Raw genomic sequence first — 17,132 nt, 5'->3', positions numbered from 1 at the left:
AGATGAGGAAACTGAGGCTTACAGTGAGGTCAACCACTTTAATAAGTGGGGTCCCAGCATCTGCCATTTGAGGAGTATGGCATAATAAGCCATGTGGAACCAGGAGTCTAGAAACTTCTCTTTTTTTTTTTTCTGTTTTTAACTAAGACTGGGTCTTGCTATGTTGGCCAGGTTGGTCTTGAACTCTTGGCTGTAAGCAGTCTTCTTGCCTCGGCCTTCCAAAGTGCTAGGATTACAGGTGTGCTAGGATTACAAAGTGCTAGGATTACAGTGCTAGGATTACTTCCAAAGTGCTAGGATTACACCCATCAGGGAGTCTAGAAACTTCTTTTGGTCACACTATGAGATCTTAGGCTTTTCTGTAAAGTTTTGGTTTTTTTGTTTTGTATTGTTTTTGTTGTTACAAGGGAGTAGGTGAAGAAATTGGAGATATATAGCCCAGGAAAGGGTAAACATTCAAAGGGCTGTCATATGGCAAAGGCTACAGTTGAGGGCCCCTCAGTTGCTCCCTCCTTGGTGGGGACATCTGTAACTAGGAGATTCACACACTGGCTGGAGCCATCCTCAGCCCCCCACCCCACTCCCCATCTGAAGAATCTCTAAAATCCATTTGTGACAAATAAGGATGAGTCAGAGTGCGTGTTCCACTAAGCATCATGACCTCTGTGCTTTTTGTTATCTAAAACACCTCAAGCTCTGGTCCTAGTGAAGTGATGCTTACTGATGCCCATTTTGAGAAAGGTCTTGGGGCTGAATGACTGGCTACCTGGGACCTAGGAGCATTTCTTTGTGTGGTCTCAGCACCATCTTGTGGACACAGCATTGTGAACTGGGGATGGGCTGTGGTCATCAAATCTAAAGGAACCCAAAAACAAATCCCTGAAAAAGGTGCCACTGGGGAAGGGCTCTGCCCAAGGAATCCTGTTTTTAAGAAAGACTACCTGCCCTCAGAGCTAGGAACTGCCTTGGGGCATTCACTTTTATGACTCTAACCTCGTTATTAAGCCCATGACACCTGAAAGAGCAGAATGGGCAGGTTCAGCAATGCAGAAAGAGCCAGGCCTTTCCAGGGGCATGCTGCAGCACTGGGCTACCTACCGTTCACTCAGGAAGACAGCAGAGGCTTTCCGGGTAGGGGGAGCCCCATATCCCTTTCTCTCTGGCCTTTCTCATCCTGCATCCTGCCCCACCTCTTGGGCCAGGACACTCCTCTGCCCTGCCTCCTCTTCTTGGCCTGGTACTCATTGCCTCTCAGAGCATAAGTCACCTTACTGTGTTTAAAAGGCCCCTCACCACCAAGGCGAGGATGGACCAGGATGAGGCTGTGAAGGGAACAGAGTGTTTCTGTGCTGAAATTTCTTTGGCCTTCTTAGCCCAGTCTCCTAACACTCCTAAGCTGGCTGCCCTGATGTTTCTATGTGTGAAGAAACTGAATAATCATCTAATTCAGGGTAAAGTGATGCTCTGAGGGTGGATTTGCTCAATCTCTTTCCCTGAATGGGAAGGGGCAACGTGTGGCCTATAAAAGCCACTCAAGGGGTAGAAGCTCCCCTCTGGTTGGTTGAACCCCTAACCTCTTCTCTGTTTGTTCTTCACAGTGGAGCTGTGTGGGTGCCTTATCCTTAGTGGGCATGCAGGGCTCCCCAAAACAATATGGTCACTTAATTTTTTGTCTGTTAACACACAGTTATTGACTGTATTTATCCCAATATTACATCATGATGCATGTATCTATTCTTTGAAAGTATTATAAAAATACTTTTTTATACAATGAAAATACCAAAAAATAGGGTTTTTTCACTGTACCAAAAATATTAACATATTCTCCCAAGGCCTTAATAGATGAACTCATACTGTATTACCTATAGCCCCCTATTTTGTTAAAAATTTGGTTTTGCATGTGCCTTCCGCAAGCACTTTTTCCCTGGCTTCCCTTCTTTTAGGGTCAGCCTGGCCTGAGCCCCTCAGCTCCTGACCATACGGCCTGCAGAGCTGATCTTGCCAGGACTTAGAGGAAGCTCTTAAAGCCTGAATCTCTCCAGGCCACTCAGCGCTGCACTTCAGCGCTAGGGAAATCCCCACTTACAAACTGACCCTGCTTCCAATGCCTTTCAACTGCCGAGCATTTAATTGGTTGCTAGTATCATAATGAGATGAGCTAGAGAAAAAGCTGTGGTTATAGGTTTTTGTTTGTTTTCTGGAATTTTCATGGAAAATTACGAGAGCAAAAAGGATCTATAGAATGAGATACTACATTTTATCTGTATTGTTTAATCCTCATAAGAACAAGGTCACACTGCTGTGTCCACTTTATAGATTTTTTTAAAAACCAAGTCTAGAGATGCTAATTAACTTGTACATGTGCATACAGCTAGCAAGTTAGCGGAACAGTAATTTAAACCCAGGAGTGGGTAAGCAGTGCTCTACCTCTGAAGATAAAGATAACTCACTATCCAGGAAGAAAAAGGATGCCCCACAGAACACGAAGGGAAAGCTTGGAACTATCGACTACATCTGACAGTTCCTGGTAATTTAATCAAGGACTTCAAGGGAAGCTTGAACCAAAATCTAAAATAAAGCACAACAAACATGCCAAATCCCAAAGTGAACCCAAATTTTTAATTATTTTTTACTGAACAAAATACAAACTAATGAATTCATTAAACTGAGAATTAAACAAAAAAGGTTCTAAAATCAAAAACCCAAAACACCAAAATATTCTCTAAAATAAATTGTAACCAAATTGATATGTTATTAAAAACCCCCTTTGGATGAAGAGAAAGGAGCAGATGTAATTTGTCAAGTCTGTAAACAGTGCACGAGAGGCTTCTTTAGGAAGGTGAAAGAATTTCACTATCTAAAACAGACATATAACTCAATACACAGATAAGACCCTAGCTTTGTTTTTATTCATCAATTTATACCCAAATTTGAGTGACCTTCTGATTTAAGAGGATAAGTACATATAATAGAAATGTATTGATGATTCAAGTATTTATCTTAAACACCCTCCTTTCTACCAAGCTTTTTACTGGGACAGGTAATAAACAGTGAACTTGAAATATTTTTTATTTAAATGGTTACTGCCAGCTTGGTGTGGTGGTTCACACCTGTAATCCCAGCACTTTGGGAGGCCAAAGCAGGAGGATCACTTATGCCTAGGAGTTCAAGACCAGTCTAGGCAACATGGCAAGACCCTGTCTCTACAAAGAAATAAAAAAATTAGCTGGGCATATTAGCGGGCACCTGTGGTCCTAACTACTCAGGAGCTGAGGTGGGAGGATCACTTGAGCCCAGGAGTTCGAGGCCACAGTGAGCAATGATCAAGCTACTGCACTCCAGCCTGGGTGGCAGAGTGAGACCCTGTCAGTAAAAAATTAAAAAAAAAAAACAATAATTCCTTTTTCCATTTGCTTAGAAGAGATGCTAACAATGCAACTAAAGAAAGAAAATTATTTAAATGATAGTTGTAATTAAATGCCTGTATGTGTGTGCATGCGTGTGTGTGTGTGTGTGTTGGCGAAAGCTCAGGTGTAACTGCTCTCTGAATTAAGAAAGAATAATTAGTTAATGAACCCCTATGGGGTATCAAGCACTGTGACGGGGTCTGGGGAACTCTGGGCACACAGTGAAAGAGGACATTTGTCCCTGCCATTAAGGAATTTCACTTTCCCTAATTTGGGGCCTGGGGCCAAGGCTTAGCTAATACTTGCTTCTGCTGACATTTTTGACTAAGAATTAATTGGTAATAGTAATAATAATAGTAGCTAATGTTTATGAAGCTTGATTTTTATGCCAGACACTATGCCAAGCACTTTAAAGGTATCACTTAGTCCTCATGTTAACCCGAGTATCTTCTAGTATTAGCTCCCATTTTGCAGAGGAAGAAACTGAAAGGCAAGTTTTTAAAATTTGCACAAGGTCACAGCCAGAGCATGACAGAACCAGGTCCCCCAGATACCAAAGTTCAGACTTTTAGCCACTGTACCAGACTGGACGTGGTATGCCTTATCCTAAAGTATCGTAGAGCCCTGTTTTAGGAATGGACATAACAGTGCTTTGGGAGTGTCTCAGTTCCTTTAGTTCGACAACTTTAATCTCTTCACCATTCCTTTTCTATGTCCCCATCTTACGGTAACCCTCCATATACACTCAATATTATCTTGAAATGGAAGGGGATAAAAATCAAAATAAGTCATATTCATAAGTGTCATATATTACTTTGAAGTATACATTTTTTAAGAAAATGAATTAAAAGGCCGGGCGCGGTGGCTCAAGCCTGTAATCCCAGCACTTTGGGAGGCCGAGACGGGCGGATCACGAGGTCAGGAGATCGAGACCATCCTGGCTAACACGATGAAACCCCGTCTCTACTAAAAAAATACAAAAAACTAGCCGGGCGAGGTGGCGGGCGCCTGTAGTCCCAGCTACTCGGGAGGCTGAGGCGGGAGAATGGCGTAAACCCGGGAGGCGGAGCTTGCAGTGAGCTGATATCTGGCCAATGCACTCCAGCCTGGGCGACAGAGCGAGACTCCGTCTCAAAAAAAAAAAAAAAAAGAAAAAAGAAAATGAATTAAAAGTAGAATTTATGGAAAATACTGAATTTCCCTTAAATATTCACCCCAGAGCTATTGGTGGTCCCATATGGCATCTTTGTGCACAGTAAGAAGTGGCCTCCTCCTGGCAGGGACTGCAGCCCTGCACCGAGGGACATGCCCAACCAAGCAGAGCCTGGGCTGCCTCTCAGCCTACCACAGGGCATAGCCTGTACCCCACACGTGGCAGCCCTGCTCCAGGCCCGCTTACATTTTGCCAGTTGTAAACTGGTCAGTAGGCTGGTGTGATGCCCTATGAGCCTTCAATAGTTGGGTCGCTAAATGAAACCAAGAAAAACATGGACAAGCTAAGTTCTTTATGCTCCTGCACCTGAAATGGAAAGTGTGGTTTTTGAGTCATGCTGCCTGGGTTTGAATCCCAGCTCTGCCACCAATAGCTAAACAATCTTGGCTGAGTTCCACAGCCTCTCTGAACCTCACTTTTCTCATTTGTAAAATGAGAACGGTTGCTGTGAGGCCTAAATGGAATGATATACATGCAGTGTGTAGAACGGTGCTGAGCACACAGCACACATGTGCTTGTTGGGACACAGCTTGGATGACATATGTAGGTGACTTCCTCCTGTCAAATGATAAGTCACAATGGGGACATTGTTGCATTTGTTAGGAGTGTGGGGATGTCACTTCAAAGCAGTTCTCAGCTGCCCAGAGGGGCTCCAGCATAAGCAGGAGACATGGTAAGCTGTTCCTTCATAGTGTAGTCAGAAGTCACGGGCCAGGTCGTGTGGACTATATATCTTGGTAATTTTCAGCAGGATGCAAAAGTACACCTGCCCAGACCGTGTCTCCCACACCCTGGCTCAGTGTCAGTGATATCACTGATCTCAAATTCTTTTTGTGGTTCCACGGGTCAGTCTGATATGCATAGTTCTGCTGAGAACCACCATTGTAAGTACACACGATCGTGCCTCTTCCATCTACTGTTCATTGCCTGATGGGGGGCAAGGGCTTATAGATTGGTGTGCCAGGATGCAAAGCACCTGCAGTTCCATGACCCAGCAGGAGGCCACAGACCCAGCACCGTGTCCAGATTAGCTTCTTAGGAGAGGAGGAGAGGAGGCCGGGGGAGGGAGCAGACGCCAGAAGGAAGCGACCGGTGACTGCAGGATGGAAAGCTGCCAGAGTGTGGAAAGGGAAGATGTCACGTGGAAGCTAAGTCCTTCACAAACACCCAGCACCAGGGCCTTACACGACACCGCCATGTTGCCACCTTTACAACTTTTTAAGTATTAAATTGTAAAGAGTTTGTTGCCAATTCAGCCCAGGTACTCAAGACAGAGGCCAAATTCCTGGACTTTGAACAAAGCATGTCCGTAGTGCTTGAAAGATTGCTTTTTTTCTTCCTTTGGGCCAAAATGGTGATAGTAAGCAGTTTTCAGTGTTTCAGAGCTGTGGTTCAGTGTTTTAACTTGTTTGGGCTGTAATAGCTTTGTGGGCAGCAGATAGCTCTGTTTTATCTTACGCAGCTCAGCTTTAGGCCAGCAATGTTGATTTGTGTGTGGGGTGGGTTCTTTTTCCTTTTTCATGTCAGAACAACCTTCTTGGCTTTTTTTTTTTTTTTATGACCACCCATTAGCATAGGTGGGAAATAGCAGGGCAGTTCAGGTTGACCTGACACTGGGTCTGGAAAGCTCGGTGACAGTGCCAGGTATGGTGGGCTCTATAAAGCTTAGTTTTGGGTGCTTTCTGTTTTTGTATTCATTAAGTAAAGGTTTATTAATTATTATGTGGCAGTTGCAGGGCTGAGTGCTAGGAAAACTGGTCAAAAGTCTCAGCCCTCATATAATTTTTACTCTGTAGTAAAGGCACAGACTTGTCAAGTAACTTTTAATTACAATCATAATGAGTACTATGAAAGAAAAGTATGCTAAAAAACATAGAACAGAGGCACCAGATGGGAGGAGAGAAGTGGGTGGTGGATGGAGGTGAGGGTGGGCTGCTGCCCAGGCTAGAAGGACATTCCAGGCTGCAGAAGCAGCACACTCAAACACCCTGGGCTGGGAAGGCCGCGGGCACACTCAAGGAACAGAAGGGCGGCTAATGTGGGTTAGAATGGCAGGAAAGGAGGTCAGATGACAGGGGACCTTAGAAGCCTTGGTAAGGCAGCTGAGATTTGGATTCAGGGTTTTGACAAGCCCTGCTGACCAGTCTCCACTCTGTATTGGCCAGGAGACTCTTCCCTCCATCATGGAGGAGGCTCACGCCAGAAGCCAGCTCTGCCTTTGGAGATTGTCTTCCCCCAGTGCTCCCCTGAGGCTTCACACTCACCAGTCTCATGCTGCACCCTGACCGGCAGGTCCCCAGCGTAAGCCCCATAATCCCTAGGGACTGCATTATCACAGACCTGTAATAAGAGGGTAAACCTACATACTTGTGGTAGGGGAGGGGAGGCTAATGAAAACCCATCTTCCTGAGGCATTTACTTTAGATTAGCAAATCCTGGCTGTGCCAGTGTTTTCTGGGCTGTGGGGCAGACACAGATTGATTACATATCAGGCGGCACCTGGAAAATGCCTGCTGGACAGCTGTTGTACACCTGGCCAGCCATGAAGGATCCCAGGCCCAAGGCCCACCACCCAGCAATGCTCAGATTATCCTGGCAACTGCCACCCGGGATCAAGGGGCTGCATGCCTTAACTACCATCCTCGGCTGCCCTGCTTGGAGACCTCTCTGGCACATTCCTCGATCTCTCTGAGATTTCTTGGCATATGACTCAGGCTGGTTGCCCCCAACTGCCCAACCTCTTGAATCCCATTCTGGGTCTTTTCCAGCTGCCAGCTTCTTCCGTGGGGATCTTCTATAACAAGCCTGCGGTTTGGACTCACTGCTGGGCCCTTTTGTGCCATATAGAACAAGTCACCTGCTCTGACTTAATTACTGCTGTATGTGCGCACATACATGTGAGGCAAATCACTTCTCCAGGCTCAGTTACCACATCTGTACTATGAGCATATTAATAATACTAGCTTCCATATTGAGCACTAACTGTTAATTCATTGAATCCTATGAGTACATACTAGTATTTGCGGTGTTTGTTTGTTTGTTTTTTTTTAGATGGAGTTTTGCTCTGTCGCCCAGGCTAGAGTGCAGTGGCACAATCTCAGCTCAATGCAACCTCCACCTCCTGGGTTCAAGCAATTCTCCTGTCTCAGCCTCCCGAGTAGCTGGGATTACAGGTGCCCACCACCACACCCGGCTAATATTTTGTATTTTTATTAGAGACAGGGTTTCACCATGTTGGCCATGCTGGTCTAAAACTCCTGACCTCAGATGATCCTCCTGCCTCGGCCTCCCAAAGTGCTGGGATTACAGGCGTGAGCCAAGGCACCCAACCAGTATTTCCATTTTTTATGTGCCAACCTCCACAGGAGGTTGTGGAGGTGATTAAATGAATTAATGTGCAAAGTGCTTTATAACATGAAATATATCTGATAAAAGCAATTTTATTCAATATTGGAGAATTCAGAGAGATGAAAATTGTAATTGGCATTATTTATGGTGACCATGCTCATGTAATGTTGGTTTATAAACATGTATCTTTTTATAGTACAGATTGTTCATTTTGTAAATGAATACTGAGGGCCTACTCTGTGTCAGGTGCTTAACATATGTCAGTGAAGAAAATCAAAGATTGATACTCTTGTGGGGCTTACATTTTTGCAAGCAGACAGACAATAAATAAGTCCATTTTGTATGTAGTATATTGGAATGTTGAGTGCCATGGAAAAGTCAAAAAGCAGAGCAGGGCAAGGGGGATCGTGAGTGCAGGGGACAGAGGCAGGTTGCTTTTTTGGGGAGCGTGAGTGCAAGGAACGGCGGCAGGTTGCCTTTTGGGGGATCGTGAATGCCGGGGAAGACGGCAGGTTGCTTTTGGGGGATCGTGAGTACAGGGAACGGTGGCAGCTTGCTTTTGGGGGGATCGTGAGTGTAGGGGACGGCAGCAGGTTGCTTTTTTTAGTCAGGGTGAGCCTGGTTTGTGTTTCATATGCGTGGTCACGTCTCTTACGTGCCAGACATTTACTGCGTGCCCCCACCATGTGCTGTGGCCTGGAGATACAACAGTGAACAGTGAGCAGCCTAGATAAGCAGCTCCTCCTGGAGCTTACTTTCTGGCGGGCAGAGTGGACAGTAAACAAGCAGGCAAGGACAGGTGATAATTGCAGGTTGAGGTAAGCAGTATGAAGAAATAAACAAGGTGATTTGAGGGCAAACCAAAGGGGCAGCAGATAGAGAGATGGGGTGGCCCCTCCGAGGAGACATTTGAGCTGGGCCTGAAGCACGAGCCTGAGCCAGCCATGGGCAGTGCCGGAACCGTGTGTGTCAAAGGCCACAGGGCCAGAAGAGACTGGGCAGGTGGAGTCAGCCCGGGGAGCCTGTGTGCCTGAGGAAAGGCAGCTCAAGGAGTGCAGTAGGAGGGAATGAGTGAGTCTGGAGAGTGGACAGCGCAGGGCCTTGCTGGCCACTGGGAAGGGTCTGATTTTATCCTAAGATCAGGGGAAGGCCACTGAAGGGCTTTGAGCAGGGCTTGACTTGATCTCATTTGTGGGTTTGTTTTTCTGGTTTTTGTTTTGTTTTGGTTTTTGAGACACAGTTTCGCTCTTGTCACCCAGGCTGGTGTGCCATGGCACGATCTTGGCTCACTGCAACCTCTGCCTCCTGGGTTCAAGTGATTCTCCTGCCTCAGCCTCCCGAGTAGCTGGGATTACAGGCATGTGCTACCACACCCAGCTAATTTTTTCTGTATTTAGTAGAGACAGGGTTTTGCCATGTTGGTCAGGCTGCTGTCCAACTCCTGACCTCAGGTAATCCACCTGCCTCAGCCCCACAAAGTGCTGGGATCACAGGCATGAGCGACCGCACTCGGCCTCATTTGTAGTTTTTAAAGATCACCCTACATACTGCATGAAGGGTAAGCCGCATGAGCAGTTCTCTCCATAGCCACCAACTAGGCAGAATGCAGTCAGTTCTCAAGCTAATTCCAGCTGACAGTTCTTGAACCCCCTGCTAGGTGCCATGGACCACACTTGGTGCTTTTCAGGCGCATCATCTCATTCACTCCTCACTGCCCAGTTTCTGGTTTATCCAGGAAGTACCACTGTAAGCTGTGATTCACTGTCTTGCAAGAGTCCCGAGAAACCCAGCGTGCAGAGGGGCAGGGAGTGGGGAGCGGCAGTGCAGTGGGGGAGGCGGATTTAGATTTAACACCAGAGCAGCAGCTGGTGCTTCGTCCATTTTAGGACAACTCATTCTTGTGATTAGCTGGAGGTTCACTCTTGTTCAGAAGCCGGAATGTAAACGGCTCTTCTCTCTGCCTTCCCCCAGAGGTAGCAATCAACTGAGAGGTACAGAGCCACCTTCCATTCAATCAGCCAGCCCTTTGGGTTCACAAGGAAATGATGGTTGGCTTTTGAAATCAATTCTTGATAAGCTGACTCCTAAAATGAAAATTTTCAGGGGACAGGAACCCTGTCCTGGGGAACTCTGGGACACATCATTCCCCACAGCATTCAGATTAAAAATGCCTTCTATTAACACATTTTGGGGCTGGGCACAGTGGCTCACACCTGTAATCCTAACACTTTGGGAGGCTGAGGCAGGCGGATCACCTGAGGTCAGGAGTTCAAGACCAGCCTGGCCAACATGGTGAAACCCCGTCTCTACTAAAAATACAAAAATTAGCCGGGCATGGTGGCAGGCGCCTGTAATCCCAGCTACTCAGGAGGCTGAGGCAGGAGTATCGCTTGAACCCAGGATGTGGAGGTTGTAGTGAGCTGAGATCATGCCATTGCACCCAGCCTGGGGAACAAGAGTGAGACTTCATATCAAAAAATATATATATATACACACACACACACACACACGCGCGTATATATGTATGTATATGTATATATATGTGTGTGTGTGTATATATATATTTGGGGGGGATTCTGAGTGTCAGTGGAATTTGAGTAAAACAAGAAATGGAGACAGCACTCAAAAGGCTTCAGAGAGATTCTCTAAGCCTGTTTGCCAGATTTCTTAAGCAAGCAGGTGCCCAGGCAAGCTTGATCCTGAGATGAACTCAAGGTGCACGAGCTACCCTGAAACACTGCTGCATTTCAAAAAGAAAAAAGAAACCTAAGACCTTTTCCCCCTTTCATCTTTCCAAACAAGCAACCTAAAATATTTAACTGGGCCCATTGCATCATTCATGAATCTGACAGTACTCGTTCTCACAATCCTATGTGCACGCAACTACAAGTCCAGGGCCCTAATGTTTACCTTTTCCAGATAATAGGTGAGGTTGTCCAAGCTGGCCTCCCTCTCTGCTGAGAGCACTCCAGCAGCTTCCCAATGTTGGCCTTTAGAACAGCCTGAATTTCAGTTAAAAAATAAGCTTCCCCTGTCACACTATGCCTTCTTGAATCTGATAGCTTAAGTGCAGTAAAATCTGATAAATGTAGCTTTTCTGTGCCCATTTCAGGCCGCATTTAGAAGGCAACATCAACAGGATTTTCCTTTTCCTAGACACAGCTCAACTCCATAAAGGACTTCTGTTTTGTAATCTGTTTTCGAGATCTGATGCGTGTGTTTCTAACACCCCGTCACGTGAGGAGGTCTGACGTAGTCACCCAACATGACTATGAGAAAATATACTGCAAAGATGTGTGTGGGATGGTGCAGCCAGCTCACTGAAGCAAAATGTCCTTTGTCGGAAAACTTTCCGCAGGGAATAACAGACCCGTGCAGTAGATTTCACTTTGATATGGCCCCTGCGCTGGCCCAGTATGGACTGCAGGTTTGACTTTTGCAGGATTCCAGGTCAGTATCCTAATACAGTGCGTTCTTTTTTTAGTTAGGTTTTATTTCTAAGTTTCTTTTTATAGAAGACAACTTGCCATAGAGGGAGGAGAAAGTTGCTCTGTCGATTCAGTTGTTATTATGTACGTTAGTTAGGAGCTGCGTGGCCAAGGGCTGGCAAGAGGGCTCTTGGCCTTTTCCTCTGATTAGAAGATTTTTTAAAATGGAGTTTAATCTGGCCCTGGAGAGTGGCTTTGAGTAAGTGACTTGTAGTTCTAAGAATGTAGACTGAAAAGGTTTACTTCACTCTCCTCTCTGTAATGTCTTAGAGCTTTACTAATAAAAATACACCAGATTTTACTAACAAGCCCTATAAAGATCTGCGTAATAAATGCATTAGTTAACAATTTAAAGAGATTTTTCAAGTTTTTTTTTTTTTGCATTGTAAGAATTAGGGTTTATATGGAAACTATCATTTTAAGTTTTCTGTGCATTTCAGTAAGATCGCCTTAACTAATTGAAAGGAGAGAAAATTTAATTAAGCTGGAAATACTGGGAAGTAGTTAAAGTCAGATTATTGCCAAGAATTATTTCCCTTATTTTCAAATTCATTCCCAGAATGAGTGAACCAATACTTAAAAAGCAATATCCAGGATAGATTACTGTGACCAAGCTAACCTTTGAGACTTGGAAGGCCAGGATGCAAGCAGTGATAGATTGATTGTATAAACAGATTGTAGGTAGCAGCCTCAAAGAACAATTTTCACCTGTGTCCAGTGTGGAGTGGACTGTTGCTCCACCTGGTTTTTCAGCCATGTTCAAACTCAAGAAATAGTCATCGCCTCAAACTTGGAAAATTAAGGACAGGTATGGAGAGTGCGTATATCTGCGCGACTGTGGGTGTGTCTGTGTTTCTGTAGCCCTTGGTCTCCATCTGTCTCCTGAGGATTTCTGCTTTGTGTTTCATCACATTTTATTCACTGTCTCTTTAGTCCTTTTAGGCTTATATAAATTTATTTTATTGAGTAAAATAATTTTTAAATAATTTCTTAGAAAATTATTTAATTAAGATTTTTAATTAAATTTGTTTTGACTTTTTTTTGTTTTGGTTTTGGTTAGCACAGCAGTTCTCAAATTTTTTGGTCCCTAGACTCCCTTACACTCTTACAATCATTGGGTATGCAAAGAGCTTTTTTTATTTGAGTTCTTTCTATCAATATTTACCATATTCAACATTTTAAATAAGAATTGAAAGAACTATTAGATTGATGCAAAGGGAATTGCAGTTTTTGCCACTATTTTTAATTGCACCTACCTAGTATTTATTAACTGATGGAAAATGACTGTGATAAATCCAACGGAATGATAAAATAACATTTTATTAAAAGTAACTATTTTCTAAAACAAAAAAAAATAGTAAGAGGACTAGTACTGTTTTACATGTTTGCAAATATTTTAAAGTCTGGCTTAATAGAAAGAGAGCTAGATTTTCATCTGTGCTCCTGCCTTCAGCTGTGGCACGCTGTTTTAGTGGAAGTATGTAAAGGAAATCCAGCTTCTCACAAATAGGTAGTTGGAAAGGGAAGGAATTTTTTAATAGCCTTTTCAGCTAATTATGGATATTCTTTGATACTACACCAAAACTTGACAAGTGATAATTTCCTAAAAGTGTGTTTTTATTAGTAAATCTTTAAGAGATTGCAGAGAGAAGAGTGAAGCAATCCTACATTCTTAGAACTCGAAGGCACTTTCTCGAGGCTGCTCTCTAGGGCAAGTTCCCCTCTGCTCACTCTCAACATCACCAGCAATGGCTTGTCATGCCTTCAGGTGCAGAGAGTACAAAGATGAATCAGATTGTCCCTGTTCTCAAGGAGCTCATAGGGAAGATATAAATGTGAACAAATGCATGATACCATACATTGTAATGATGGGAAACCAAAAACTAGAAATTCTGGAGGAGCAAGGCTATCCAGATAAGACATCAACTGAGACATGAACAAGCGAGGATTGCCAGGCAGGGGAACTAGGGACTGGGAGAGAAGGATAATCTTTTTATTTTTTTATTTTTTTATTTTTTTTGAGAAGGAGTCTCGCTGTGTCTCCCAGACTGGAGTGCAGTGGCGCGATCTCGGCTCACTGCAAGCTCCACCTCCCGGGTTCACGCCGTTCTCCTGCCTCAGCCTCCTGAGTAGCTGGAACTACAGGCGTGTGCCACCGCCCCCGGCTAATTTTTTGTATTTTTAGTAGAGACAGGGTTTCACCGTCTTAGCCAGGATGGTCTCGATCTCCTGACCTCGTGGTCCACCCACCTCGGCCTCCCAAAGTGCTGGGATTACAGGCATGAGCCACCACACCCGGCCTGAGAAGGATAATCTTAAGAGGAAATACAGTTTCTCTCCTAAGGCTTTATTCAGGCAGAATGTAGAAGTCGTCCAAAGTTATAAGAAAAGGAACCCATGACAAGGGAGAGTGTGTGCTGTGTGTGTGTTGGGGGAGGTAGGGAGTATGGATGTAGGGAGTGGGGAGGCTAGGGTGGAGAAGAGGACTTCTACTTTTTACCTTAATGCATATCTGTGCTGTTTCAGTCTTTGACCATGAGCATAGATTCATTTTCTTTTTCTAAAGCTAGGAAATTCTAAAAAGCAAGTGAAGAAAGTTCATTTCAGTCATCAAAAGTATCTTAAGTGCCTCTTGTTTACATTATGTGTATGTGTTTTTAATTATATAAGGCTGAAGCATAGCAGGAGATAAAAACTGAGAATTCCAAATATGCTAATTTACTAGAATTTCCCAGTGGCATTTATATAAAGTCTAATTATAAAATATGTTTATCATATATTTATATAATTCTTTAAAGTACTTTAAATATTTGTACAATATACTTTATGTAAATATACACAAATGTCCTTATAAGTATGATATATAATTTTTTATTTAATTTATACAGGCTGGCTGTGGTGGCTCAGGCCTGTAATCCAAGCATTTTTTGAGGCCAAGGTGGGAGGATCACTTGAGCCCAGGATTTGAGACCAGCCTGGGCAACATAGTGGGACCCCATCTCTAACAAAAAATTTAGAAACTGTCCAAGGGTGGTGGCACACGCCTGTAGTCCCAGCTACTGTTGGGGGATGGGGGAAAGCTGAGGTGGAAGGATCACTCAAACCCAGGAGTTCAAGGCTGTAATGAGCCATGACAGCACCACGCCGTCTGATGGCACTCCAGCCTGCTTGGCAGAGCAAGACCCTGTCTTAAAAAAGAAAAAAGATAATAAAAGTAAAATAATGTATATAGAGATTTATATTTTGTTTATATATAAAATACTGGATGACCATTCATCCTGATTTTTTGAGGTACAATCCCAATGTATACCTGTTTTCCTGGCATTGGTTGTACCTCCTTTCTCTCTCAAGTGTCCTGTTTTGGATGCTGAATTATATGTTCATCCTATTTCTATATCTGTGCTTATAAAATGTATTTAAATATAATATATGTCCATGTATTTATATATGCATGCTTGTATTTGCACACACATGTGGCTGTATACATATGTGTACTATACATTTTAAAAATATATTTTAGGCCAGGCACAGTGGCTCACGCCTGTAATCCCAGCACTTGGGGAGACCGAAGTGGGCAGATTACAAGGTCAGGAGTTCAAGACCAGCCTGGCCAACATGGTGAAACGCTGTCTCTACTAAAAATACAAAAATTAGCCAGGCATGGTGGCACACACCTGTAAGCCCAGCTACTTGGGAGGCTGTGGCAGAAGAAAAGCTTGAACCCTGGAGGCAGAGGTTGCAGTGAGCCAAGATCGCACCACTGCACTCCAGCCTGGGCAACAGAGTGAGACTCCGTCTCAAAAAAAAAAAACATAAAAATATATTTTAAAAGCTATTCCAGCTAAAATGCAAACTCAGGAAAATAGTGACATTAAAGTCAGGTGGCCAGTTATCCAATTACAAATTACTTTATGTTTTTAAAAATATTGACTTACCCAAATTTTTATATCTAGAATATTTTTGTTAGCCTTTTTATGCTTATCTATTCCATCTCGGTGAATTTATTGCACACAACTTGCTTTTTAGAAAATATTTTAGAAAGTTACATGTAAATTAAACCTCATCTTCTTTCTAACTTGCATTTCTTTTTCTGAAATCTGTTGGGGCTTTCCATTGGCAGGAGCTCCTAGGACTTCTGTTTTAAGTTACTCTTCGTGAAGAAATGTAGTGGAGGAGGTTGCTTTAAAGTAAAGTCAAAGAATACTGTTTTTGGTGAAAATGACTTTCCCCCTCCCACATGAGCTCTTTTAAAGTCTAAATTTTCATCCTGGGGATATCCTTCAAGTAAGTATGTCTAAGTGGGTCCAATGTTATTTTACTTACTGTTCTTATCAGTCACACAAACCTAACCTGCCGAAGAGGTCAGGCGGCCACATTACTGAGAGAAGCTGCCTGGTGATAAATCCTTGGGCAGGCAGTGTGTGTGTTGGGGACACAGCCACTTGGCACCAGTCCTTTTTGCCAGGCAGGCTACAACCCCAGTGTGGCCTGGTCTTCCTGTTTTTCAAAAAAAGCTATATTGAATTTTTTTTTTTTTTTTTTTTTTTTTTTTTTTTTTTTTTTTGAGACAGAGTCTTGCTCTGTCACCCAGGCTGGAGTGCAGTGGTGTGATTTTGGCTCACTGCAACCTCTGCCTCCTGGGTTCAAACGATTCTCCTCCTCAGCCTCCTGAGCAGCTGGGACTACAGGCACCCACCACCACGCCTGGCTAAGTTTTGTATTTTTAATAGAGATGGGGTTTCACCATGTTGGCCAGGCTAGTCTTGAACTCCTGATCTCAAGCGATCCGCCTGCCTCGGCCTCCCAAAGTGCTGGGATTACAGGCGTGAGCCACCTCGCCCAGCCGGCTACATTGATTTTTATGTTAGAGTTTTTCAACATGGTTAAGGAAGATTTTCAAAAATATGGTTTTAAAAATCACACGGGTCAAACAAAACCTGTGGGGACCAGATTTGCTGTATGGCTTACAGTGGGCCTCCTCTGGTCTGCAGATTTAGAACTGATTTCCTTGTTGCACTTTGGACCTGTGGAATATGGCTTTTAGCCGTAGCACTTTCTGAGATCATCCAATGAGCTGGATAAATGTGCTCTGAAGACAGTTTTGACAACACTTGGTGGTTTTGGGAGTGGTCACTGTTAAGATTGGAGAGGTGGATATAGAGTCTTAACTTTAAATTGCTTCTCCAACAAGTTTCACTGCTTTTTTTCAAGTTCCATTTGCAGATTCAGACTCTGTTTTAAGCAGGTGCATTGACTCCTGGATTATAAACTTCTTGAGGGCATGAAATTCTGACTCTGTCTCTTTCTGCCTGAAGTTGCCTTTTCTCCTCTTGTCCATATCTGCAGTGCTTAATTCCAGCAGCAGAATCCAGTACATGCCACTTCCTCCTTCAGGGAGTTTCTCAGCCTCCCTCTTCTGCCTCCCTTACTCTCTGTTGACTCCCATACCTTTTCCCTGCATGCCTGATCCTGGATGTTCCCTGAGTATCTTTTTTTTTTTTTTTTTTTTGCAGTGTTTCATAAGCACATCTTAGTTCCCCTGCCACCCTGCAAACCTTTGAGGGTAGAATTTTTGTTTCTCTTATGGCACCAAGTTTTGATATCAGCCCTTAGAAATGGTTCTGGCTAGTTGATTAAAAACTACCTGAAATAAGGTGCTCCTCTGGAACAAGGTGG

The 17,132-nt window shown here is 43.8% G+C and overlaps 1 protein-coding gene across 8 annotated transcripts in view; it reads left to right on the top strand.

Moving 5' to 3' along the window:
* Nucleotides 1–17,132, top strand: part of ZBTB38 (zinc finger and BTB domain containing 38) — a 125,008-nt gene that overhangs the window by 95,855 nt on the left and 12,021 nt on the right. Inside the window, exon 4 of one of the 8 annotated variants that reach the window (XM_025375335.1) lies at nucleotides 11,327–11,418. The exons of 5 other annotated variants lie outside the window; for them this stretch is intronic. Coding sequence is in view for 1 of the 3 variants with exons in the window: in XM_025375327.1 (XP_025231112.1) it covers nucleotides 5,291–5,293 (3 nt within the window). In the remaining 2 variants the exon portion in view is untranslated. Of the gene's footprint in view, nucleotides 1–5,248; nucleotides 5,294–6,785; nucleotides 6,974–11,326; nucleotides 11,419–17,132 lie in introns of those variants that run through there. 2 more of the 8 variants (XM_025375330.1, XM_025375327.1) reach the window with 2 other exon arrangements.

This window comes from Theropithecus gelada, chromosome 2 (assembly GCF_003255815.1).
Source record: "Theropithecus gelada isolate Dixy chromosome 2, Tgel_1.0, whole genome shotgun sequence".
Classification (NCBI taxonomy): Eukaryota; Metazoa; Chordata; class Mammalia; order Primates; family Cercopithecidae; genus Theropithecus; species Theropithecus gelada.
The sequence above is the reverse complement of the archived record's forward strand: the minus strand, read 5'-3'. Positions and strand labels throughout refer to the sequence as shown.